This window comes from Peromyscus maniculatus, chromosome 9 (assembly GCF_049852395.1).
Source record: "Peromyscus maniculatus bairdii isolate BWxNUB_F1_BW_parent chromosome 9, HU_Pman_BW_mat_3.1, whole genome shotgun sequence".
Taxonomy (NCBI): domain Eukaryota; kingdom Metazoa; phylum Chordata; class Mammalia; order Rodentia; family Cricetidae; genus Peromyscus; species Peromyscus maniculatus.
In genome coordinates this window covers 77,698,789-77,724,564 of record NC_134860.1, presented here as the reverse complement: position 1 = coordinate 77,724,564, position 25,776 = coordinate 77,698,789, and the positions used below count along the sequence as shown (strand labels likewise).

Here is a 25,776-nt window from a genome sequence, read left to right as displayed (position 1 = left end):
AATGCTTAGAGGATTCCAAAATTTAAACTTTTGTTTAAATACAAATTCATTTCATAATATGAAAACATACAATATTAGCCCTCTAAACATAATGATTTCTCTTCTACAAAAATTTCTATACTAGAAAATTTGCAGAAAACAATTTCTTGTGACATTAAATGTACATTATTTACAGTTGAAAAAGTAATCTAAGACTACTTCAGAAACTTGGATATATGTTATCTTTGTATGCAATTTCCTTCCCCCTTCACCCACAGTAAAAAATTTATCGAAATAAAAAGCATTGCTTTTTATAGTTATTATAAAATTATGCTTTTACAACAACTGACTCCACTACATTAGCTCAGGACTCAGGTTGCTTTCTTGGCCCTTTGAAGCCCTGACTCTCAGAACAGCAGCCTGCCATTTAGCACTCAGCACTTAAGTTTCTAATAAGTCACAGTGCCTGCTGGTCTAAGGACTAATGAACAAAGAACTTAGATCTTGCTGATAAGAATCATTTTGTGAGGAAAATATTTTTATACAGTATTCTTTCTACCTATATTTGCATTAGAAAATAATCTGGTAATATTCTGAATAATTTTAAAGTACAGATATTAAAATCATAAAATTCATGATAAGACAGGAACTTGGAGAGCCTTTTTGTCTAGTCCAGTGCATCCCCCCTTTTTACCAGAAGGGCAAAGGCTCTAGCAGATGAAGCAGCCTGCCCAGGGTCACACACCCAGCTAGTGGGGGTGCCACTCATGGGCCGCCGCTGTTATACTATCACATCTCTGACACTCAGCTTCAGACATTACCATGGGCACACTCCATTTTGTTGTTGCTTCCTTTTGGATTTTTCTTTTTAAGGTTTCATGTAGCCCAGGCTGGCTTTAAACTCACTACGTATCTAAGGCTGGCCTTGAACTCCTGATTGCCCTTTGTCCACCTCCCAAGTGCTGGGATTACATGTGCCAACACACTGGGCTTACACTACGATTTATAATGTTATTTAAACAGTGCAGCCAACTAAAGTCAAGCTAAGTGACATCATAATAATTTTAACAGTATAAAATAAGTTTCTTGCATCTGAGTCAAGACTTAAATTATACAAGTGGAATGAAAATACTTCCTATATAAATTTCCTGTTGACTTACATTTAAGTAGTATTTACAAACAATTCAGGAAGCTAATACAGTGTAAAGTTAGAAAAGAAACTTTAAAAACACTTATGATATAGCAACTGAAAAAAAAATCTCAAGAAGAATTTCTTCATAATATAAAATTCCTGCTCCTTCACAACTGAGTTCTGAAACATACAGAGAAGAGGAACACTTGGGTTTTCCTTCTCCTCTAGAAAAGGCAAAAGTAACTATGTTTCACAATTATAAAATTATGGACTTCTGTGGATTTTTCGTAGGAAAAAAATCAGGTTATTTTAAGACAACCAAAAACAGAGTTCAATTAAAAAATAACCACCCATAATTCCTTTGGTGTGCTAATTAAAAAGAGTTGGGCTCTAGCAGTTCGTTCTGTTTGAGGGCTACCTGAGAGGGAAACCCGTTTGAACTGGACACCACCATCACATAGGGCTGTGGCTGCTGTTCAGTGTCTTCATTTAAATGCTCTTCAAAGTTTTCCTCTGCCTCTTGTTTGAGAGTTTTTGTTTCCTGAGCTTTGATGACAGAAGTGATCACAGTGCCAGGTGGGTGTGCAACCAGCTGGGAACTTGGAGAAAAGGTCACCACAGGTGTAGCAGCACTGAAGGACGGAGATGAATCCATACTGACAGCTCCGTTGCAAATGGACTGAACACTGCTTGTGAGGACCTGTTGTACATGGGTAGGGCTAAAGACAATGGAAGGAGGAGAGCCTGGCTTCTGTGACTGTAGCACGACGTTTTCTTTCAGTACAGTCATGGGCTGTGATGATGGAATGGCTTGTAAAATAAATTTCTGGGACCCGGCACCTGACGATGGGTCTGTGCTGGCTATAACCGTGGTGAGTGGCACTGTCTGGAGTGTTACTGTATGCAACTGCTGGTTGCCAGGAGACACGACTACTGGAACCTGGGTTGAAGCCTGTATCGTCCTATTGAGATCACCAAACAGAAGTGAGACAATTAGCACATGGTACACCTTTTAAAACTTCAATACTTCTTCACAAGTCATTCTTAAACGTATTCGCATTGCTACTTCCCCTATTTTTTATCACAGCATAATTGATTAACATCATGCCAAACCTTGTTTTAAACATTATACAGGCTGGGTGTGGCAGCAGCACACCCCTGTAATCACCACACTCAGAAGGCAGAGGCAGTTCGAGGTCACCCAGGGCTCTATAGAAAGACCCTGTCTCAAATGAAAAATCTGTGAATACTGCCACGTTAACACAACTGGGTAAGGCATCAACACACTAAGCAAGGCATGTATGCATAGGCCACTCTAAAGAAAGGCATGAATTTTAAAGGTCTGTTGATTCACCATGCTCACTCCTAACAAACATCAAACTTCACATAATTGTGTTCAATCTGTTTTTTTAACATAAGAGAAAAAACGCTCAATTAACTTTAAAACAAAATCCTATCTTAACAGAACATCTATTTTTTTTAACAGTTACTAGAATTTTCATAGCTCATAATTGGTATCAGATCTACATCATACAAATCATGACTGTAACTTCTAAAAGTTCTAGGTCAACAAAGAGCAAAGTTAAAGCCAAGCTTTGGCAAAATAAAATACACATATATTTTAGCAATTTTAGAGGCCAAAGTAATTTTCACAGTAATTTTTTCAATTTAGGGTCTTTCTATGATGCCCAGACTAGCCCTGACCCCACCCACCAGTACACAGGATAATAGACATATGCCACCCCACCCAACATAAAACTACAATTTAACAGAAAAAATATTAATGTAAAATCCAATTTATAGAACTAGCAGTAATAATGAGATGCCCTTATTATTAAATAAAAAAGTTCATAAATGATGTGATGACTCAATATAATTTTAAAAGTTTGCACTTATAAATATTACAGGTTTTTGTTTGTTTGTTTGAGACTTAAGTCTCTTATAGCCTAGGTTAGTCATTCTCTCCAGGTCCTGCCTCTACCACCCAAGTGCTGGGATTACAGGCATATACTACCACACACAACTTAAAGTTTATAGTTATGGTTACTGTTATTATAAGTCAGTTGAAAACTGTATCTTGAGTTCAACTGTTCTCTCTGAATTTGGTCAAGTTATTTTGTGAAAGTTACACTTCAAATGGCTCAGTACTAAATATCACCTAGGAAGTTATTAAATATAAATTTTATTGTGCTAGTTATATGTGACTGGTCACATATGCAAAGATAAGCAGTCACATGAAAAGATAAGACAAAGACCAAGTGCAACTTAGAAGTTCAGAAGAAGTGGGAAGAAGGCACAGGATGACTCCAGCATTCATGTGGAAGAGTAAATCTCCTGTTCAGATTGGTACCCAAGTCACATCATGAACATCAGTCTATGGGAGGAGAGTAACAGTTTTTTCTTTTCTTTTCTTTTTTTTTTTTTTTTTTCATTTTGGAAACAAAGTCTTGCTATGTAGCTCTGGCTAGCCTAGAACCTGCTATGTTGATCAGGCTGGCTTCAAACTTAGAGTGATTCTCTTGAATATTGAGTACAGGCATGTACCACCATGCCCAGCTTTAACAGCTCTCTAGAAGGGTAGAACTAGAAGAGACAAGAGTTAAGTAATATAGATTTAATAGGTGGGAGGGATATGACTCATAATAAAGGTGTGGTAGTATTAGGCAAACTAAGTGAGTTGAAAAAAAACCTTAGGACGCAGGGTTTTCCAAAACCTACTGTGCCTCTCCTATTCTTCTCACCTGAACCAGAGTATCTTTGGGGAAATCAGTTTGAGTAGCTACCTGACCTGGCCAAATGTTTTTAAAAATATATACTTACAGGTCGTGTGTGTAGGAGTATTTGTCTATGATTGCATACATGCCACAAGGCACACTTGTAGATATCAGAAGACCACTTGGATCCATCGGTTCTCTCTTTCCACCATACGGGTCCCAGAGGTCACTGATGCAAATGCCTTTACCTGCTGAGCCATTCCACTGACCCCTAGATTTCTTTTTGTCTGTTTGCAGATAGGGTCTTACTATAATATAGCACAAGATGGCCCAAAACTATGATCCTCCTGCCTCAAGCTCCTGAGTGATGAGACTGTAAGCTGTGCACCACTGAAGCAGGCAAGCACAGGGATAGCTTAGCAGCCTGGGGACCCCACCTGCATCAGGCCACACATATACCTCATTTCAAAGAATGGAATAAGTTGTCCCTCTCTTGGCAACCCTTAGTGACTCCTATTTTGTTGTCAGTTTCCATTCCAGTGTGTCTCAGAATATATCCAGACATGAGCAACAGGGTCCCTAGTCTGATCTCAACTCATTTTGGGTAAATCTGCAGTAAGGCCAACTGTATCCTCCCAATCAACTTTTCCCTACTTACCTTCTTATGTCTATACACAAGGGACACTCATATGATTAGAATAAAATGTATCATAGCATGCACAATAATCAAAGGCTTAGACAATCAATCAAAACAGAACCCTTAGAAACCAACTCCTCTTCCTGGAACCCAAAAGAAGCCCTAAACATGAGCTATGGTTCTGGGGCACTCCAGCTCAAGTAATCCACTGCTCCCTTGCAGCATTTCATGGACTTTCTCCTTCAGCAAAACTTCTTGCTACTTTGCCATCTCTGTGTGTGTTTTCAATTCTTTGGCTAAGACACCAAGAATCTGGACACACCTGGTCCAGACATGACCACCAGCAACACCACTATACCCAAGCAGATACCACTTTTCAAAATAAAGTCACAGACCTTCCCATACCAAGCGTTTACATAAATTTATAGATAAAATAGCATTTGCCATCTAGTTATCACAAAAGTGTGTGTGTGTGTGTGTGTGTGTGTGTGTGTGTGTATAATCTTGCCACCCTGTAAATGCTATGATCTTCATTTTACATGTAGGTACTTTGTTGCAGAGGTAGACAGATTCCTTAAGGTAAACAAGTCTGACTTCAGAACCTATGTGCATAACCATTACAATACACACTACTTCTTAAGTCCTGAATAACCTCAGCTAAAGATGAATACTTACTATTTTAATTTTCATTTTTAACTTTTTGACATGAATGTGTATGCTTTCCACCCATTGCCCTGTCCCATGAATATGATTACATGATTAGTTCTTCAGTGTGTCCTGCACCCATGCCTTTACCTTCTTCTACAGCATGGCACAGTGTACTGGGAAATATTGCATATTACTAATTAAAGCTATCTCTAGGTCTTCAATGCTTTTGTGCAATGGTTTTAAAAATGGGCTTTTTTTAAAATAAGATTGCTATCTCTCAGGGAAACTTATATAATACCTACAAAATAAACATAGTGACTCATTTGAACAAATTCTAGAGCAATTTTCACTTAAAAAAACATTTGGAGCCAGGCATTGGTGACACACACCTTTAATTCCAGCACTCGGGAGGCAGAGGCAGGTGGATCTCTGTGAGTTTGAGGCCAACCTAGTCTACAGAGCTAGTTCCAGAACAACAAAGGCTACCTGGAGAGACCCTGTCTTGAAGAAACAAAAACCAAACAAACAAAAAGCATTTGGAGATTAAAATAATGCAGGCTTGAAATCACAACACATGGGAAGCTGAGGCAAGAGGATAGTATACCCTGCCTTAGCTACGTATCACATCTTTGTCTCAAAACCAAACCAAAACTGGGCAAGGCGGCAGACTCCTACAATCTCAATGCTCAGGAGGAGGCAGGGAGACCAAAAGTTCAAGGCCATATATATATATCAATATATCAAATTTGAGACCATCCTTGGGCACAAGATACCATGTCAAATAATAAATAATAAGCTACCATGAAGTTCCTGCGGCCACAAGAATTTCCAAACATTTTTTCTTTATAATTAAATCATCAGTTGTATCCAATTATGTTATATCAGTTTTACCTTCAAGTTAACTACTTTTTAAAACTCCTAAGCTGCTTGTAACTAAGAGCTATCATATTGCTGATTTATGATTCATCAGAATTTCTGAGGCTTATTATTATGTGACATTTAGCTTGTGTTGAAAATGGACTCAGGTGTCAAGAAGTGTCATTTAATGTCACAACCACATGTACTCATGTCCTTTGGAGTACTGTGTCCTCATTTTATAGATGAGGAAATATTCCCAATAGTCAATTGATTTGCACATTTAATACCTGGCAAGGCTGGTGGGCTGAAAGGTTTGGCAGACATTCTTCCTACCATGTTACCTTGCTTTTAAAGTAAACCTACAGCTTTAGGCATTTTTAGAGGATAATTTTAAAGACCTTAAGACAAACTATTAGTGCCTGGATAAATATTAAAGAAAATGGACTTCAAAGTATACCAGGGACAATTCTGAAACACTTTACCAGGAATTTACTTTGTTGGTCATTGAACTATCATGAGGTCCAAATCAAAACTAAAACGTATGAGTGCATACATTATAAACTGATTTAAAGGAAAACCTGAGATGTTGATGACAATTCCTGTGGTTTACATAAACCCTTTCCTCCCCAACTTGCTTTCGGTCATGGTGTTTCATCACAGCAGTAGTTAACCCTAACTAAGACAAACTACAAGAACTATAAATTACCATTTAATTTTGGACCATTATCTCTTGCCTTATTCTAAAATCAAATGAAATCAGTCCTAAATTTTTCCAGAAGACCAATCTAGAGATAGGATTTTCTTGGTCAATTGGATGTTCAGCACCTTTTTCAAGTCTGATTTGATTAAACCGGACTAGAAGACTTTGCAACATCTGGCACATTAACACCTGAAGGAGAGAAACCGACTCCTGACCGTCACACTTGGGCTTCAGATGTATTCTAAAACAGGTCTTCCCAAGTGATACCACTTATTCTTGGTAGTGAGTGCATCCTAAATGTCTCAGTTATGACAATTTATGCTAGGTTTTTGTAGACTGTGGTCTATTATGCTAAACAAATCGGTAAAGTAACAGCAAACACAGACTTGGGAGAGAGGGAATCAGGAAGGTCAAATAGCAAGAGTTGAAGGATATCCTGGGCTACATGAGAGTCATCTCAAAAACAAACAAGGTCTAAAAGATAATTTAGTGGTTAGGAGCATGTACTGCTCTTGTTGGAATAAAATTCCCAACACCCACATCGGGCAACTCACAACTGTCTACAACTCCAGCTCCAAGGGACCTACTACAAGCCTCCACAGGCATCTGCAGTCAGGTACACAAAAACCCACACAGGGACACAAACAACATAATTAAAAATAAACAAAAACACAACTGCTAATAGAATCAGAGACCTGATATAATTTTGCTCCTGAAACAATCTATTGACGAAGAATTCTACCTTCTGAATCCTGACCCACTTAACAAACAATGCCTCTGCTCAGAACATCACACAGTGATGTGCACCGCTCACTGGTTCCTCACCTAATACTCTGAACAGAAGAATTTGCTGTTTCTTCCTGCATGGTGCTGGTTATGGTTGCCTCTCCTTCTGGAACCGCTTGTACTGGCTGTACCACATGAATAGTCCGGAAGAGCTGGGTAGGATAGGGAGCCTGGGAGGACTGCACTGTCCTCACAACCTCTGATGGCTGTCCAGCTTCCATAGGGTCTTTGGGTTTGGTAGCTTTAGAATTCCCTGGTTTCAGAATTGTAGCGGCCCCTCCTTTTATTCCTGGACTTGAAGACACTCTTGATCGGTTTGCTTGATTCCGACTTGATGTGGTTGTCGGAGAAAAGGAGAAATCCGAAGACTCTATGCTGGAACTTGGATCCTCATCATCTATGTATATGAGATCTTTTGGCATTTCTTTAAACTGATACACCAAGCGCTGACCTTCCACTTTTGCAAGAATACCTCTTTGGTAATAGTACCTAGTCGAAGCAGACAATTTCATCAATCTTATTGAATCAAATATAAATTAAAATCATAGTCAACAAAATCATTTTTTCCTAATCATAAAATTTTAGGGCTAAAGTTAAAAAATAAAGAAATTTGTTGTTACTGTGCTTTATTATTTTGTTTTGTTTTGTTTTTGAGACAGGGTCTCTTTACATAGCCCTGACTATCCTGTAACTCACTCTGTAGACCAGGCTGGCCGTGAACTCACAGAGATCTGCCTGCCTCTGCCTCCCGAGTGCTGGGATGAAAGGTGTGCCTCACCACACCAGGCAGAAAGTGAGGAAATCTGTAAAGGAAGGGCATTTATATAAAATATGTACAAACTCATACAAAGATTAAATCCTTATGAGGGACTGAAAAGATCACTTAGTAAAGTGCCTGCTTACATAAAATCCTGAACTCCATCCTCAGCACCCATGCAAGGGCAGGGCTCAGTGGCACATAGCCCCTGTGCTGAGTGGGCAGAGAGATGGGCAGATCTCTCTAACCAGGCAGCCTAGCTCAAATCAATGAGCTCTAGGTTCAACAAGAGACCTGGTACCATAATATAACATGGAGAGTAATCAAAGAAGACACCCAAACCTCTGACCTCCACCACACAAACAACTATATACACACATGCAAGTCCTTATTAACAGCCAAATCTAAGATGAATTCTGAATAGGGAACTGTGGAGAATGACTGGAGCTTCACTTCTTGCTGTGGATATCGTTCTGTATAAATAAAACACTAACTGGCCAGTGGCCAGGCAGGAAGTAGGCAGGACAAGGACAGAGGAGAATTCTGGGAAGCGGAAGGCTGAGGAAGCTGCATGTAAAGATGCCGGTAAGCCACACACTACATGGCAAGGTATAGATTTATAGAAATGGGTTAATTTAAGATATAAGAACAGTTAGCAAGAAGCCTGCCACGGCCATACAGTTTGTAAATAGTATAAGCGTCTGTGGGTTTATTTTATAAGTGGGCTGTCGGACTGCGGGGGATCAGCGGGACCCGGAGAGAAAACTCTCCAGCTACAACTTTTCTTCCTTCTTGTTCCATGTTGCTAATTTTCTGGGATAACCAACTTTACTACACACTTCAAGACATTGTCTCCCCTTCCCTACCTTACTAGCAGCATTCATGCAATTTAAATTTAAATTTAACTCAATTGTGCAAAATTTGGTGATTCAGATGTCAGAGGTTTTAATAAAATCAAGAACCTAAGTGATTCTTGTAAACACACACCTATGTCTTTTGTATATAATGTCCTTTCCCTAAGCAGCTCTCTCCCTCTCTCTGCCCTCAAATGTGGGTTATTAAAACCTTTCCTTGGGGCTGGAGAGATGGCTCAGCAGTTAAGAGCACTTATTGTTCTTGAAGAAGACCCAGCACCCACATAATGTCTATAACCCCAATTTCAAGGGATCCAGTGCCGCCTTCTGACTCTGCTTAGAAGAATGATAAGGGGAAGGGGGAAACAGGGGAAGGGGAGCAGGAGCAGGAGGAGGAGAAGCAGCAGCTGCTAAACAATTTAAGCTAATAAAAGATGAAGTAGTAGTAAGCAAGGTGTGGTGGTGTACACCTTTGATCCAGCATTCTCAAGGTAGAGACAGGTGGGTCTCTGTGAGTTCAAGGCCAGCATGGTTTACACAGTGAACCCTGTCTCAAAAAGAAAAGAAAAAGGAAGTTCTAAGTTAAGATGACAAACTATATATCCTCTAATCATTTCTAATTCAAGTCTTTCTCAAACAATGTAGAATAATTAATGATACAGTCATAGAAAAACAAAACAAAAATGTGCTCAAATTTCTTTTATCTAATATCAATATTGAAGTATTCATTATTCTACTATAATAACAGATATCTGAGATTAACATTTTATAAATTTTCAGATCTCTTTATAAGTAAAACATAAGTTGGGTATCTACTTTCTGAAATGCATGGGACCAACAGTGTTTCAAGGTTTTAGAGTTGGTTTTGAATTATTTTTAAATATTTGCATAGATCTTACCAGTTGAACATCCAAACTTGGAAATGCCCTCAAATCCAAATTGCTTAATCCTCTTATTGTTGCTCAAAAGTTTCAGAATCTGGATTCCTGACTTTCAGACTAGACTCTGCTATTTTGCATGAGTATTTGTATGAGAACAGTATTTTCCCCAGTTGAAGTAAGATTTAACTTTAAATGTATGCTGGTTTCTGTAAGTACCGTGGTTCCTTCCATAAATATAATTCATGGGCTGGGAATGGAGCTCAGTAGTAGAGTGCTTGTCTAGAATACACAAAGCACTGGGTTCATTCCCAGCACTACAAAACAAACAGTATAAACACAATCACAGCCCTTAATTTTTAAAAAGTTACCTGTTTTTCAATATCTAGGAGTGACATATTCAACATAACAAAACCCTCACATACCTGAGTGCTCTTCCCATGGTCTCATAGTTCATGTCAGGTTTGTTTTTGTGCTTCCCCCACAATCTAGACACTGCTTTAGAATCCACCAGTTTAAAAATGCCTTTTTCTCGTTGTGTCCATTTGATGTATTTAGGACAGGTAGCTTTGTCCTGAAGCAGAGCCAGTAAAAACTCCCAAAGGTAAATTGTGTTTCCTGAAACAAAATCATTTTACTTTAAAGGAACACATTTTCCTTTAAAAGCACAAACCAATCAACCAAAGGACTAGAAGTCTTACAAGGTCTGTCTTTACCCGCAAAGAAATATCACATCATTCAATTAGCTGATGCAATCCCTCAATATTGGTGAATAGAGTCATAGGATCTAGTAGAGACCTTACTAAGTTCATACATATGTGATGTATGAATGGTAATCTTGTCAATTAGATTCATGATGACCTAGGGGAAACACTGAGATCATTTCTGTCTGCTCTTTAAAAACAATCACATAGTGAAAACATCAAAAGTATACTAAAATAAAAAAAGCTTTAAATAGTCCTCTTTATATCAGAACCAGCAAATCAACCATGATAGTATTCTTCAATTTGAGCAAGAGTTGCAAAAACACTAGATGTCCAAACACACCATAGTAAGGATCTTCAAACTGAAACTCTAGACGAGCTGAGTTGCTGTAAAACATTGCTGAATGCATTAATGGATTATTTTGATAGACAAATGAAAAAAAAACTGAAATGAATTTCATAGGCAATTTTGTTACCAGTCTCTTTACAGAAATTGATGACAGTATCTCTCTCTCTCTCTCTCTTTTTTTTTTTTTTTTTTTTTGGTTTTTCCAAGACAGGGTTTCTCTGTGTAGCTTTGTGCCTTTCCTGGATCTTGCTCAGTAGACCAGGCTGGCCTCGAACTCACAGAGATCTGCCTGGCTGTGCCTCCTGAGTGCTGGGATTAAAGGTATGTGCCACCACCGCCCAGTGATGACAGTATCTTTTTCTTTTTTCACAGCTGAGGACTGAACCCACGGCCTAGCAAGCGCTCTACCACTGAGCTAAATCCCCAACCTTTTTTTTTTTGGTTTTTCGAGACAGGGTTTCTCTGTGTAGCTTTGCGCCTTTCCTGGAATGGAACTCACTTGGTAGCCCAGGCTGGCCTCAACTCACAGAGATCCACCGACAGTATCTTGTAAGCGCCGGGCAAGAGTATGTTCTATTTGGCTCTAACAAGAAAAGTGATGAGCTGAGTTTGGGGTTACGGTGGTGCAGCATCTGTAATCCCAGCACTTAGGAGTTGGGAAAAGATCAGCAGTTCAAGATCAACCTCAGCTACTAGGGAGTTCAACAGCAGAGCAGCCTGGACCACAAGGTTTTACACACCCAAGGTAGTCATTTGGTACATGTGTATCACACACACACACACTTTTTGGTTTTAGTTGTGTGTGTAACAAGGAGCAGGAAAGGAGTGCAGGGAAGATGGGAAGAAAGGAGAGGGTACTGGACCTGTAGATAAAGAAATCTTAGTACTTACCCTTCCCATCTTTATTTTTCTTTTTCACCGATATATTTGGTGTAGTGGCTGGGGAATCTGGTCGTGGTGGTTTTGTTTTTCTTCCTGAAATCAGAATAGCTCTGTATAAATATTTGCCCTCAAAACTGAATGAAAATGGGCAGTTTCACTATCCTGTCATTTATCAAAAATTTCAAGTTCCAAACTTTTATACATAGATCAAACAAACTGTTATCTCAAAATGCTATCTAAAAGAAAAATAACTTCAGTAAAAATTGAGCATTAAGTAGGGTAAATCACAAATAATTACTTATATATGAAATTATACTTCAGGACTAGAGAGACACAGTTCAACATCAGAGTCCTCGTCTAACGTGCACAAGCCCCCAAGTTTGATCCCCAGCACACGAGGGATGAGGGTGGGGAAGGGAAAGAAACCAGAAGTCACTCTTTGTCTCACCTGTAAAAAGAAAATGAGGTCCAATTTCAAATGCTGTGGTTTTCTCTGAGATCACCACACTAGCGCTTTCCCTTACATTTTTTTAAGAATATTCTTAACACCAACCATCTTGGAGCTCAAAAAAAATTAGCCCTACAGCTGTGTGTGGTAGCACACACTTTAATTCCAGCACTCGGAAGGTAGAGTCAAAGGCAGGTGGCTCTCTGTGAATTCCAGGCCAGAGTGACTGGGCATGCCTCTTTTGTGGGGGAGTGGGGGGGGGCAGGGAGTTCTTTTTGTAAGACAGGGTAGGAAAAGCTCAGGGCAGGAACTTAAGCAGGAATGGTAGGGAAATCCTGTTCACTGGCTTAGGTTCATGCTTACTTAGCTTTCTGAAACAGCCAAGATCACCTTTCATAGGGATGGTATGGCCCGTAGTTGGTTGCCTTGTCTCCAACAACAATTAGCAATCAAGACCCACAGACATGCCCAAAGACAAATCTGATCTAGGAAATTCTTGAATGCAGGCTTTCCCCTCGGGTGACTTTAGGCTGTGTCAAGTGGACAATTAAAACTAACTAAGGCGCTCTCCATTTGTGAAAAGTGCAAGATTCTCCTTTAACATAGTCTAACATTTGTCTTCAGTTGCCTGCAGAATCCCAACTTTCTGCCGTGTTTTCCCGTTGGCACCCTGCAATGGAATCTTTGATAGACTGGAGGTTTTCAAACTATGCCCTAGGGCAGCAGTTCTCAACCTGGGGGTCAAGACCCTTTCACAGGGGTTGCATACCACATATCCTGCATATCAGATATTTATATTATGATTCATAACAACAGCAAAAGTATAGTTCTGAAGTAGCAGTGAAAATAATTTTATGGTTTGGGATCACCACAACATGAGAAATTGCATTAAAAGGTCACAACCTTAGGAAGGTTGGGAACCACTGCCCTAGGACATGAGGAGTGGTGATACACACCTGTGATCCTTGCACTTGGAAGGAGGATCTGGGTCATTCTTGGCTACCTGGGAGTTCAAAGCCAGCCCAGGACACTTGAGAGCATTTCTCAAAACAGAGGGCTGGAGAGAGGGCTCAGCTGTTAAGAGCACTGGCTGCTTATAGAGGACTGAGATTCTCTTCCCAGCACCCACGTGACAGCTCACAACCAGCTCTGGCTCCTGTGAGTATTAACATGCACGAGAGAGAGAGAGAGAGAGAGAGAGAGAGAGAGAGAGAGAGAGAGAGAGAGAGAGAGAGAGAGAGAGAGAGAGAGAGAGAATACACACACACACAAGCATACATATTTGAAGATAAATAAATGCAACAAAAGACAAAGAGCTGAAAATCTCCTTTGGGTGAGAAAGATCAACTATTAAGTACCTAAGATTTTTAGTGACTAATATGAAGAAATACCTCGATTTGTTTTGTGTTCTCATTTTTTCTTACATATCTTAACTGGTATAGAAACACCCTCTATTAAAAAAGTGTATTTGGGCCGGGCAGTGGTGGCGCACGCCTTTAATCCCAGCACTCAGGAGGCAGAGCCAGGTGGATGTCTGTGAGTTCGAGGCCAGCCTGGTCTCTAGATCCAGAACAGGCACCAAAACTACACAAAGAAACCCTATCTCGAAAAACCAAAAAGAAACAAGTATATTTGGATTCTCCATCAATACTGACTGGTGACCTACGTAAGGTAGACACTCACCTTTCTTTCTTTTAGGTTGTTCTGGGGATGAGGCTCCTGGGGAGTCTACATTTATTTCTTGCACTTGCTGATTTTCCATCACTTCAGGAATCCCATCTAATGTGACGGACACATGGGTGATTGGAGCAACAATGTCATCTTCAGAGGAACTAAATATATTATTATCTACTGGAAATGAAATAGACTTTAATCAGGTATGTATTATAAACCAAATCATTTCTTGTTTCTATAAACTCTCTGCCTTTTATTTTCTTTGCCCTAAATCAAGCAGCCTAGGCTGGGATTCCTACACCTGTCTATCTTACCTCCCCCTCCCATATCTACCTCCTGAAACTCAATTCCTATCTCACCACATTAGACCTCTATACAAATGCTTTATTCTCTAAAAACAAGAAGGACAAATCATAGCAAAAGGTATCTCCCTATAAATTTACTCAGGAAAAACAAAACAAACCACGCACACTCCACAGCATGTCTCTCAGAGTTTCCACAATCTAAACCAAACCTGTTGATGTATCCAACAGTCTTATTAAATAAGAAACACAGAAACAATGTAAAAGAGAAAGCCGAGAGGTCAGAGCTCAGAGCTAAAATCTCACCCTTCCTCCTGCTGTCCCAGCTTCCTGAAAGAGATTATTTCCTTGTGTGTCAGTCAGTTCCATAGTCATTCTGCCTTCTCATTGGTTGTAAACCCTGGTTGTAAACCCAAACATGTGACTGCCTCGTCACTGTCTGAATGTACAGCCCCCTAGGTCTTAAAGGCATATGTCTCCAATGCTGGCTGTATCCCTGAACACACAGAGATCTATGGGATTAAAGGCGTGTGCCACCACCGCTACACTCTGTCTATGGCTCTAATAGCTCTGACCCCCGGGCAACTTTATTTATTAACATACAATCAAAATCACATTTCAGTACAATTAGAATACCACCACACAAACCTACTTTTCCAACCTCACTCCCCACTCATCATGAAGCCTAACACCTTAGCCACACATACAAAAACATTTTTCCTTGGAAGAAAATACTGTACAAGTTGGTGCTGGTGGTTGAATCTATTCCTTCTAACATGAATGCCCATTTCTGCCTCCTCTGTCTAATGAAGTGTAACTGTCATTTGGTTAAAACATTCTCTCCATAAAGCTAGAGGACCCACTGCCTCCAGAGCACTATGCTATCACTTCTTTGTTTTTGGAGTTTATAGTTACTTACACACATGAATGAATTCAAAATTAAACTGTAAGACTGGAGAAAGGAATAATAGCCATTTTTTTATATCATGCCATTGCCTAACATACTGCTGTGCACATCACAAACATTCAATAAATATCTTCAAGTGACTTAGTAACTATGCTTTTAAGTTTTGGTTCCCCCTTGTCAGAAAGTGTCAAAGGAGAAATACATTTTTTTAAAAGGTTAATAAGCTGGCAATGAATTTTATGCAACAAATGGGTAGGAAAAATTTCAATAGGTTTTGCCTGTATAACACAATTACCTACAGACATGACTATATTGTACTAGTCTGGGTTCAAAACCAATGAGAGGCTGAAAAGATGGCTCAGCAGTTAAGAGCACTTGGTGCTCTTTTAGAAGACCAGGGTCAGTTACTAGCACCTACATCATGACTCACAACCCTCTATAGCTCCAGTTCCAAGAGATTCAACACACTCTTCTGGCCTCTGTTGGCACTACACACATGCAGTGCACATGCATACTTGCAGGCAAAACACTGATGCACATAAAGCTTAAAAAAAAAAAAAAAAAAAACAAGGCCAAGCCCTTCCCCCTGCCTCAAGGCTGCACAAGGTGTCCCAGCATAGATAGTGGGCTGCCAAAAGCCCCCCCATGCACCAGGGGTGGATTCTGATTCGTGCCTCTACTGGATGTGCCTCCCCATGGGAGGGCTTGCCTTCTTGGGGAGGGGAGTAGAAGTTGGGTTGAGGAGGGAAGGCTTGGGGGGATGGGAAGAGGGAAGAGGGGGATCTTTAATTACTGTGTAAAATGAATGAAAAAACTTTTCTTAATAAAAAAAATTGCAAGTGTGATCGGGGTGCATTGTATGAATTCCCAAATAATTAATAAAAATATGTTGGGAGGAAAAAGATAAGATTTTGCATAATCTAGTACTTCATAAAGGACAAATTACTTTTTATTCTAAAAATTATTCATCAAATTTTAAATCTGTTAAACAGAACATTCTAACAAGGTATCACATAGCAATGTGCTTGGGACCCACAAAAGAAAAAAAGCCCTTCTGTTCTCTTGACATTTATTATCTAATGGAGATGGCAAGAATAGCTTTGCAATGTATACAGATACAAGCAATCGTTAGCACTCACTTATTCGTTTTTCATCCAGTATAGGGCCAGGAGAATCCATATTGAGGAGTGCCTCAGCAGCCTCAATGGTCTCAATTGTTTCATCTCCATTATGACAAGAAGCCTCAACTACAATAAAGTAAAAAGAATATTAGCTCCAACATATGTGCTACTCTGAAATTCAGTCACAGTGTTCATCTCCTGAATCAGGATATACCACTTAATAGACTTTGTATGCATATAAACTATAAGATACAGAACATAGGCCATAATACCAAATCTGTGGTGGGTTTGTATAATGTCTCACCCTATGCTGGCTAGGGTTTTGTTTTATTTTGTTTTGTCAACTTGACAAAAGCTCAAGTCATCTGGGAAGGACACTCAATTGAAAAAATGTTCCCGTCAGATTGGCCTGCAGACAAGTCTGTAGGGTATTTTCTTGATTAAGGATTGATACAGGGGTGCCCAGCCCACTGTGAGCTGTACCTCCCTTGAGTAGGTAGGTTGTCCTGGACAGTATAAGAAAGCAGGTGGAGGTGAGGGATCTGGAGAGATGGCTTAGTGGTTAAGGGTATTTGTTGCTCTTGAAAAGGACTGGGATTTAGTTGTCAACCATCTACATCGTGGCTTATAGCCACCTTTAACTCAAGTTCCAGGGGAATCCGACACCCTCTTCAGGCACCTGAAAGCATATGGTGCACTCTTACGTTATATGGAGACAAAATATGCATGCACATAAAATAAAGAATAAAGCTTTAAGGAAAAAATGGTAAGCTGAGCAAACCATGGAGAGCAAGCCAGTAAGCAGCATTCCTTCATGGCCTCTGCTTCAATTCCTGCCTCTAGGTTCTGCCTTGAGTTCCTGTGGTGGTATTGTGTTCCCCAAAATATTGTGTACTCTAATAAATTTATCTGGGGTCAGAGAACAGACAGCCACTAGATACAAAGACTAGAAAATGGTGGCACTCACACCTTTAATCCTAGCATTCCAGAGATAGAAATCCCCCTGGATCTCTGTGAGTTCAAGGCCACATTGGAAATAGCCAAGCATGGTGACACGCCTTTAATCCCAGAAAGCCAGCCTTTAATCCCAGGGAGTGGTGGTAGAAAGCAAAAAGATATATAAGGCGTGAGGACCAGAAACTAGAGGCATTTGGCTGGTTAAGCATGTGGCTGGTTAAGCTTCAGGCTTTCCAGCAGCAGTTCAGCTGAGAGCCATTGGGATGAGGACACAGAAGCTTCCAGTCTGAGGAAACAGGACCAGCTGAGGAATTGGCAAGGTGAGATAGCTGTGGCTTGTTCTGTCTCTCTGATCTACCAGCATGGACCCCAATAACTCGCCTCAGGTTTGATTTTATTAATAAGAACTTTTAAGATTCTGCTACAAGTTCCTGCCTTGAGTTCCTGAATGATGGATAGTGATGAGGAAGTGTAAGCCAAGTAAACCCTTTCCTCCCCAAGCTGTTTAGGGGCATGGTGTTTATCACAGCAATAAAGAAGCAAACTAAGACACACTCTATAGCTCGTGCTACCCTCACACTTGCGAAATACTCCTGCCTCACCCTCCCAAGTGCTGGGAATACAGGAGCCACACCAGCCAACTGCCTTTTTATTTTTATTTTTCTGAGGGGACTTTAAAAATTATTGTCATCTTATATGTGTGATATGTGTGGCCTGTGCCACAAAGTGTGTGTGGAGGTCAGAGGACAAGTTTATGGAGTTCTCTTTCCTTCCATTTTTCCATGGGCTCTGGGGATTGAACACAGGTCATTATGCTTTCACAATAAGAGCCATCTCACCAGCCCTTCTTTGTCTTTTAGTGACTGTGTCTACTTTATATAGTTCTGGCTAGCCCAAAATGCATGATGTAAGACCAGTCTAGCCTCAGACTTACAGTGACCCTCCTGCTTCTCCCTCTTGAGCTGTGAGATCACAGGCATTCACCACCATGAAGTGATTAATCTTCATAATATTAGACATTTTGAACAAGACCAGTTATGAGACATAATATAATAAAGCCTCCTGTGCTCATTCACACCATCAAACACAATCAAACAGTAAGGAGATAATCTTTCACCCATGCCCTCCGACCACCCCCAAGTCCTAACTTCCTACAAAGGATCATTGCAAAGGAATTCAAGACTCCATTTTTGTTCATTTGTTTGGTTGTTGCTTTGTTATTTTTCTAATTTTTTTACAGTTAGATGTTTGTGTGTAGGTACACTCATACCGCAGCATGCGTGTGGAGGTCGGAGGACAAGCCGAAGGAGCTGCTTCTTTCTGAATGCCATGCTCGTCGGGCACTGGCAGCAAGTGCCTTTACTCACTGGGCTTCTTTCACAAGTGCTTTTTCTTTTTTAAATACAGGACCTTATTATAGCCCACCCTGGCCTCAGACACACTATGTAGCCGAGGCTGGCCTAGAATAGCTGCTCCTTCTGTCTCAGCTTCCCAAGTTTTGGACTACAAATCTGGGTCTACAAGCAGATTTCTAAAAGATATTTCCAAAAGATAAGGAGTGTAACACGATGATATCATCATGCATTAAAAAATTAACATTAACTAATTATATAATACCATTTGTATCTCTCAAAATTCCTTTCAGCTGGTGCTGAACACAGCAGTAGAGCACCTGCTGCACCATACTCAAGACCCTGGATTCCATCCCAGCACCAGGAACAACCATTACCACAACCAAAACAAGCAACAGAAGACACCAAGAAGATGTGCAGACTGTCTTTAAGAAGACCAGTTAAAATGAGGTCATCACAGGGGAGTAGGAAACCTGGATGTGTACAGTAATCAGGAGACTATATGAAGGTAGGGGAGAAGACAGTCATCAGTAAGCATGGGGGAAAGAAACCAAGCCAGCCAGCACCTTGACCTACAAGGAAACATTTCTGTCAGCTAGTGAAGCGGTACTGTGTTACACTAGCCCTGGCAAACCAGCCGGTGTTGTTCCATCCCTTGCCAGTCTCTGCCCTCCTCCCCCCAACCCCCACCCAGCTTCTCAAAGGCTTAGTACTACCTTCCCCACTCTGGAATGAAGGGAACTAGACCTGCTTCCCTTTCTCATCACACTGCTTAGATGAGCACCAAGGATCTAAGGACTTGAGTGGTGAGAAAATAAAGGGAGGAGGAAGGAACAAGCTACAGATAATCTGGCTTTTAAGATGTGGCTTGCTTTCCAGGGCCAGCCCAAGACTTTCCTATCTCCTAGGAAGGAATCCGCCTATATCTTGTCATTTGCTGTCTTCAAGCCTAAATGCAAAGGAATAATACACTCAACTAAAACAATTTCTTGTCTAAAGTTCCTCGGCTTGCTTTCCTAGTTCAATTTCCTCTTTGGAGATCAATGTTCTTTATCGATGACTAAACCCAGGAATAAGCATTCTTTCAGAAGACATTGGTTTCCAATTAACACTGAGTAGAATTCAACTCTAAGGCTTGAAGTTACATCAAAATACACTGCAAAACCCATCAGGTCAAGCCAAGTCACACAACAGACACATGACAGAGGTGGTCATTACAGAAATCATATCAATCACAGCCAGCAATGAAAAGAAACTAGATTCTGACCAATCCAACTCCCTTAGTGATAATGGAGAAGTAAGCTTAGAGTCACCAAAAATGCATTCATAGATTTGTTCTAACAAAGAAGATAAAAGTGAATCTAGAAGCTGGAGATATAGCTCAGCGATAAAGCACGTGCCTAACATGCTCGAGGTAACCCTAACCACAGAAGACACTGAGAAAACAGAGAATATAAGAATCAGATGTTGCCTCAATACAAATGCAATCTTAGGCACAGTATTTAACCTTTCTAAATTCTGCTCTTTTTTTTGTATTAATATTAGAATTAAATGATACACATTTTTTACAAACTCAAAACTATGGGTTAGGTTGATATTGCTATTTTTGTGGTAGTCTCATAAAATGTGCATTTCCATATAGAAATGCCATACAGCTGAAACTGAGGGACAGTCTACAGAGTCCATAACTAGTGTACTTCTGAAGTGTCACAGTTATGAGAGACAAGGAAAGACAGAGAGACGGGTCCAGACTGTTGAGTCTAATGACAAAACGGCACATGAGAATGGGAACAGGTATTCTAGAAAGAAAGCAATGTGTGCAACTGGTAAGATCTCAGTAGGACTTGGGCTTCGTTGATAATGTTATAACCAATGATCATTTCATCTTCTTGACAAGTGTATACTGCTTAGCTAAGATGATGGAAGAAGAATCAAGATAAGGCACTTAAGGGAATTGTGCTGTATTTCTACATCTTGTTACATTAATTTCTATGTGGGGTGGAGGGAAGGAGAACACAGGCACCACAGCATGTGTGACAGTCTCAGGATAACTTGCAGAAGTCATTCTCTCCTTCTGCCTCATGGTCCCAGACACTGAACTCAGGTCCTAGCTTGACAGCAAGAAGTCTGAAATAGATCCATGCTTCACTAAAACGCCACTTAAAATTGAAAAGTTCTAAGGAAATTATCCAAATTTATCACATAATAAACATTCAGCGGCTGACAATCTGTCACCTTTCCGTTTACTATGACAGGGGACTGCAACTTTATTCAGCCCCAAATCCGGCTGCTGCTCTTACCCCAGGCTCAGCTAGCCTCTATCGTGAGTCCTCAAGATTAGTCTTGGTCTAGTCTTTCCAAGTATACAAATAACAGAAACCCAGCTCCTTGCTAGTATTTCCTTGCATGAATCTTTGGCCAAATAAAAGATGCTACATATGATCCCACATCTTTGGGGTCGGGGTGGGGGGACTTGACAAAAATTTAAGCCCAGTTTAAAACCCTTTGGCCTAAGGGTTCTATGCCACAAAGTTAGCATCTTTTTAATTATCTTTCATCATCTCTTCAGCATGTTGGGTAAAATGATATTCTCACTCCCCACTAGATTTGGTTCTTTTCTTCTTTCTGAGATAGGGGATCACGAAGCTCAGGCTGGTAGTGAGCCCTTGATTCTCCTGCCTCCACCTTCCCAAGTGCCATCATGTACCAGGCACACTGTATATATTGGTTTACTAAACAAGTAACTTGGTCACACATATTAGACATTTACATTTTTTACTCATTAACATAACTAATCAAATTCTGTCCATTTACAGTTGCTAACTTGCTTTTAAACTCGCTCTACACATTAGTCATTTGTCTTTTTTATTTTGGTTATAATTTGGGGGGAATCAAAGCTGTTTCCAATATCTGCTGAAAAGGTCAATGTTCTTTCTTCTCCTTCCCACACATAGAAAACCTTTTGCTACCAAAAAATTATCTAGCATAACTTTTTTAAGTTTTTTGTTCTTCCTATATTAAACTTAGGGTCTACTTTGCTACTTTAAATTTTTTTAAGTGTATGAGTGTTTTGCCTGTATGTATGCATTTATGTATACCATTGCATGGTGCCCTTAGGGGGTCAAAAGAGGGTATCGGATCCCCTGGACCTAGAATTACAGACAGTTGTAAGCTACCATGCTGGTACTGAGAATTGAAGCCAGGTCCTCTGGAACAGCATCCAATGGTCTTAACCTCTAAGCCATTGGTCCAGACCTCTTCTGTATATTTTTTAGGTAAGAATTTTTCTTTTTTTCCTCCCCCACCAAATATCCATGTGTTAACTTCTTAAATAGACAAGCACATGCATCTAGACATAGTCAGTTCTAATAATCCAATTATTCTTTCACTTATACCACTTTGCTTTCAATATCCTAACTTCAAAGTTTTAGTATTTGCTAGCATAAGTTACTATATAAGAAGTTTTTATTGAACACATATTATGTGTTAAGTATTGTAGCCAAAGCCAAGACAGAGCTGAGAACAAGGCAGTCACAATGCCACTAAAAACTTCAACTCTACCTATTATGTATATTTCCAAATCAATTTCTTTTAAGAATCAAGATGCAAATCCTTGCTTCCAAGTAATTTCCTCAAATATCCTTAACACTTCTGACCACAACATATGAAAATGAGACTTACAGAGTCAGGGCTGAGGAGATGGCTCGGGGCTTAAGAACTGCTCTGACAGCGAACCCAAGTTCAACTCCCAGCACCCACACGGCAGCTCACAGATCATGGCTCACAACCGGTTAATTCCAGTTTCAAGGGATCTGAACACCCTCTTCTGGTTTCCATAAGTACCAGGCATGCTTATAGTGTACATATATACATAGAGGCAAAACAGTCATAAAAATAAATCTAAAAATCATACAAAGCCCCCTTCCCAAATTACTGGTAAAATGCAGGGAAGTCATGATACACACCTTTAACCCCAGCACTTAGGAAGCAGGGGCAGGCAGATTTCTAAGTTCAAGGTCAGCAAGTTTCAGGAAAACTAGGGCTACACAGAGAAATCCTATCTTGAAAAAGAAAAAAAAAAAAAAAACCACACACACACAAAACAAAATGGTACAAAGATAAAGCACATACCATTTTCTAAAACTGATAAAAGCATTAATACACCTCCCTCTTCCACAATCCGTTCTTCCAGTTTTCAATGTTATCCTAGATCTGACCCTGACAGAAATCCTCTGTAAATCCCAGGGCTTCAGCACACATTAGGTCCTGGCTTACTGTCTGGTTTCCTGAGACCTCACTAGTAAGAAAACAGCCTTCCTATCTCCTTCCCTGCAAACAGCTTTCGCTTGGTTCTCAGGAACGTAGCAGTTGGTATATACAAGCAGTCAGGGAAGACGCGATTCTGAATCAAGTCTTCTCATGTCTATTTCAATGTATTTAGGGGGGAAGGGGGATCAAGAAAGCCGTTTCAAACAGGTGAGGCGGCAGAATGTGCCACTTTCTTCATCCAGGCTTTAGCTTCTGCAGGTAGTCAAGTGACCCTGGGACCTCCATTTGGTTTGGGGTCAAGCACATCTCTCCATGGTAATAATGTACTTAGCAGCCTAATTTCCTTACCTGCACATACTATGCACACACACCCTTCTTCAAACAATACACCTAGCAACCCCAGAACCCCTTGGCCCCGACTCTACATCAGGCTACACATCTTTTAACAATAACATAAGTTTCTCTACTCCGTAACTATCAAGTAAAGACTATTTCTAGTCAAGTGTGTTTCCAACATATACAGATAAAACAAACAGAAGGCCTATTCATCCTGAACTGGTTTTGGGTGCATGTACAGTAAGGCAAAACTGTGCCTGCCAGTAACCTTTAGAGAACTCACTCTATTATCTTCTGACTATGCATAATTGACATGCATATAATTAAAACCAGATGCATCATGGGATGAAGAATGCATAATAGAAAAACAACCTAATCAATTAAAAATAAAAAAAAAAAAACATCCAAACTACACTTAGTAGCCAGCCCCTTGTTCCTTTAAAACCCATTTTTAAAAAAGACTCTAAATTTTACCCTGGGGCCCTTGAATAATCTCACTATCACTCTTGATAGGATATCCCTCTATAATAATTTCCATTATTGCTCTCCTATAGACAAAGTTACCTACTACTTTTGCAAATCTATGTGAGCCCTTATTTTTAAATCTTTGGATAAAAGACTAAGAATGTGAAAACACCTGGTCCAGACTCTGACCACCTGTAACAGTAACACACACACACACACACACACACACACACACACACACACACACCTGTGAGGGTGATGTCATCGTCATCGTCGTCTATGATTTCCTCTTCAGCAACATCCAATGAACTTTCAGTAATCATGTCATTAGGCTCTTCCACACAGGCCAGACCAGCATAACTATTGAGAATATCAGCGCCAGGAACATGTTCCACAATGACAGCAGGAAATATAGCAGGATCGCCAAGCTGCAAGAGATGGGAACAGAGGTAAAGAGAACAGTTCTGCTTTTGTTGGCTACAATTCAAAAACATTCTCCTCACTTTTTCAAAAACACTGGACACGCATTTGTAACTTACTTGTTCTCATTTTCTTAGGTGGATACTATACCCAGGGCCTAAGGCAGGCTAGGAAGAACTCAAACACTGATCCACACACCACCCTATTTTACAGTTTATAGCAATTTAGTCCCTACATCATCTTACTGGTTTGTGTGGGGGAATGGTAGCTCGAGTGCGTGCACACGTGTGTATGTGTGTTTGTCTTAGCTTTGGGAGACAGAATCTCCCTTTGCAGCTGATCTTAAACTTACGCTTCTAAACTCTAAGGTTACAAGTATGTGCCACCATACCTGGCTCTAATACTTACACGTTAATCTTTTTAGTTTATAAGGGCTATGAAACTATAACACCTAGCCTTTAATAATTAATCTTGTCTCAGTTTCTTAAGAGACGGGGTCTTGCGTATCCCAGGCTGACCTGCTGGCTAGTTAGCAGAGAACAACCTTAACTCTTGCTGCTCCTGCCTCCATCTAAATGCTACAACTGCAAGTGTGCCCCACTATGCCTGCTTCTTCGTCTGGGTTTTGTTTTGTTTTTTTTGTTGTTGTTGTTTTGTTTTTCTGTATAGCTTTGGAGCCTGTCCTGGAACTCACTCTGTAGCCCAGGCTGGCCTTGAACTCACAGAGATCCGCCTGCCTCTGCCTCCAGAGTGCTGGGATTAAAGGTGTGCGCCACCACCGCCCAGCTGCTTCTTCATCTTAATGGCCAGGTTTTCATCAGTAATTATAAAAGTACATTTTAATACAGCATTAGATTAAAAAACAATAAAATAGGCTTTAAAATTATGCCTAAGCATGAACCAGGAAGTGGAATGCAATGAAATGTAATTAAATAAACTCTTACTAAAGTTTCTTTCACAGAAGAACATCTCAGTTCAACTATTGCACTGTTACTTGGCAGGAAGCCTTGACTTGCACATCCTTCGACTCACATGAAAACAATTAACTCACATTTTCTATTACTGTCCTCTTTAAGGATGACTGTATTAAAGTTATGAATTTTTCCTACCAATGTTTGTTTATAAAACTACAGAATTTTGGCCGGGCGGTGGTGGCGCACGCCTTTAATCTCAGCACTCCGGAGGCAGAGGCAGGCGGATCTCTGTGAGTTCGAGGCCAGCCTGGGCTACCAAGTGGGCTACCAAGTGAATTCCAGGAAAGGCGCAAAGCTACACAAGAGAAACCCTGTCTCAAAAAAAAACAAAAAAAAAAAACAAAAAAAAACAAAAAACCTACAGAATTTTAGGGCAGGTGTGGTGGCACATACCTTTAACCCCAGCACTCGGGAGGCAGAGGTTGTTGGATCTCCACGTGCTTGAGGCCAACCTAATCGACATACTGAGTTCTAGACCAGCCAAAGCTACAGAGTAAGACCCCGTCTCAAAAATAACACCAAAACCAAAGAAGATTATGGAATTTCAGAACTGAAAGATTTAACTTCATCTAGCTACTTTATTTTACCATTGAGAAAACTGCACTGAGAGGTTTTAATGCTGTACTAAAAATCAATTAAGCTACTCCTTTCTGTTTTGCTTTGTTTCATTATG

General features: G+C 40.2%; 1 protein-coding gene across 7 annotated transcripts in view; it reads right to left on the bottom strand.

Moving 5' to 3' along the window:
* The window catches only part of Elf1 (E74 like ETS transcription factor 1), a 104,040-nt gene continuing 78,264 nt past the window's right edge, over positions 1-25,776 (bottom strand). For 2 of the 7 annotated variants that reach the window (XM_076545438.1, XM_006989547.4), the window contains exons 3-9: positions 23,957-24,137; positions 16,349-16,456; positions 14,010-14,174; positions 11,888-11,971; positions 10,369-10,561; positions 7,494-7,943; positions 2-2,073 (exon numbers count right to left, since the gene is read on the bottom strand). In XM_076545438.1, coding sequence (XP_076401553.1) covers positions 1,485-2,073; positions 7,494-7,943; positions 10,369-10,561; positions 11,888-11,971; positions 14,010-14,174; positions 16,349-16,456; positions 23,957-24,137 — 1,770 coding nt within the window. In that variant the 3' untranslated portion in view covers positions 2-1,484. Of the gene's footprint in view, positions 2,074-7,493; positions 7,944-10,368; positions 10,562-11,887; positions 11,972-14,009; positions 14,178-16,348; positions 16,457-23,956; positions 24,138-25,776 lie in introns of all 7 variants that reach the window. The other 5 variants (XM_076545437.1, XM_006989546.4, XM_076545439.1 and 2 more) reach the window with 3 other exon arrangements.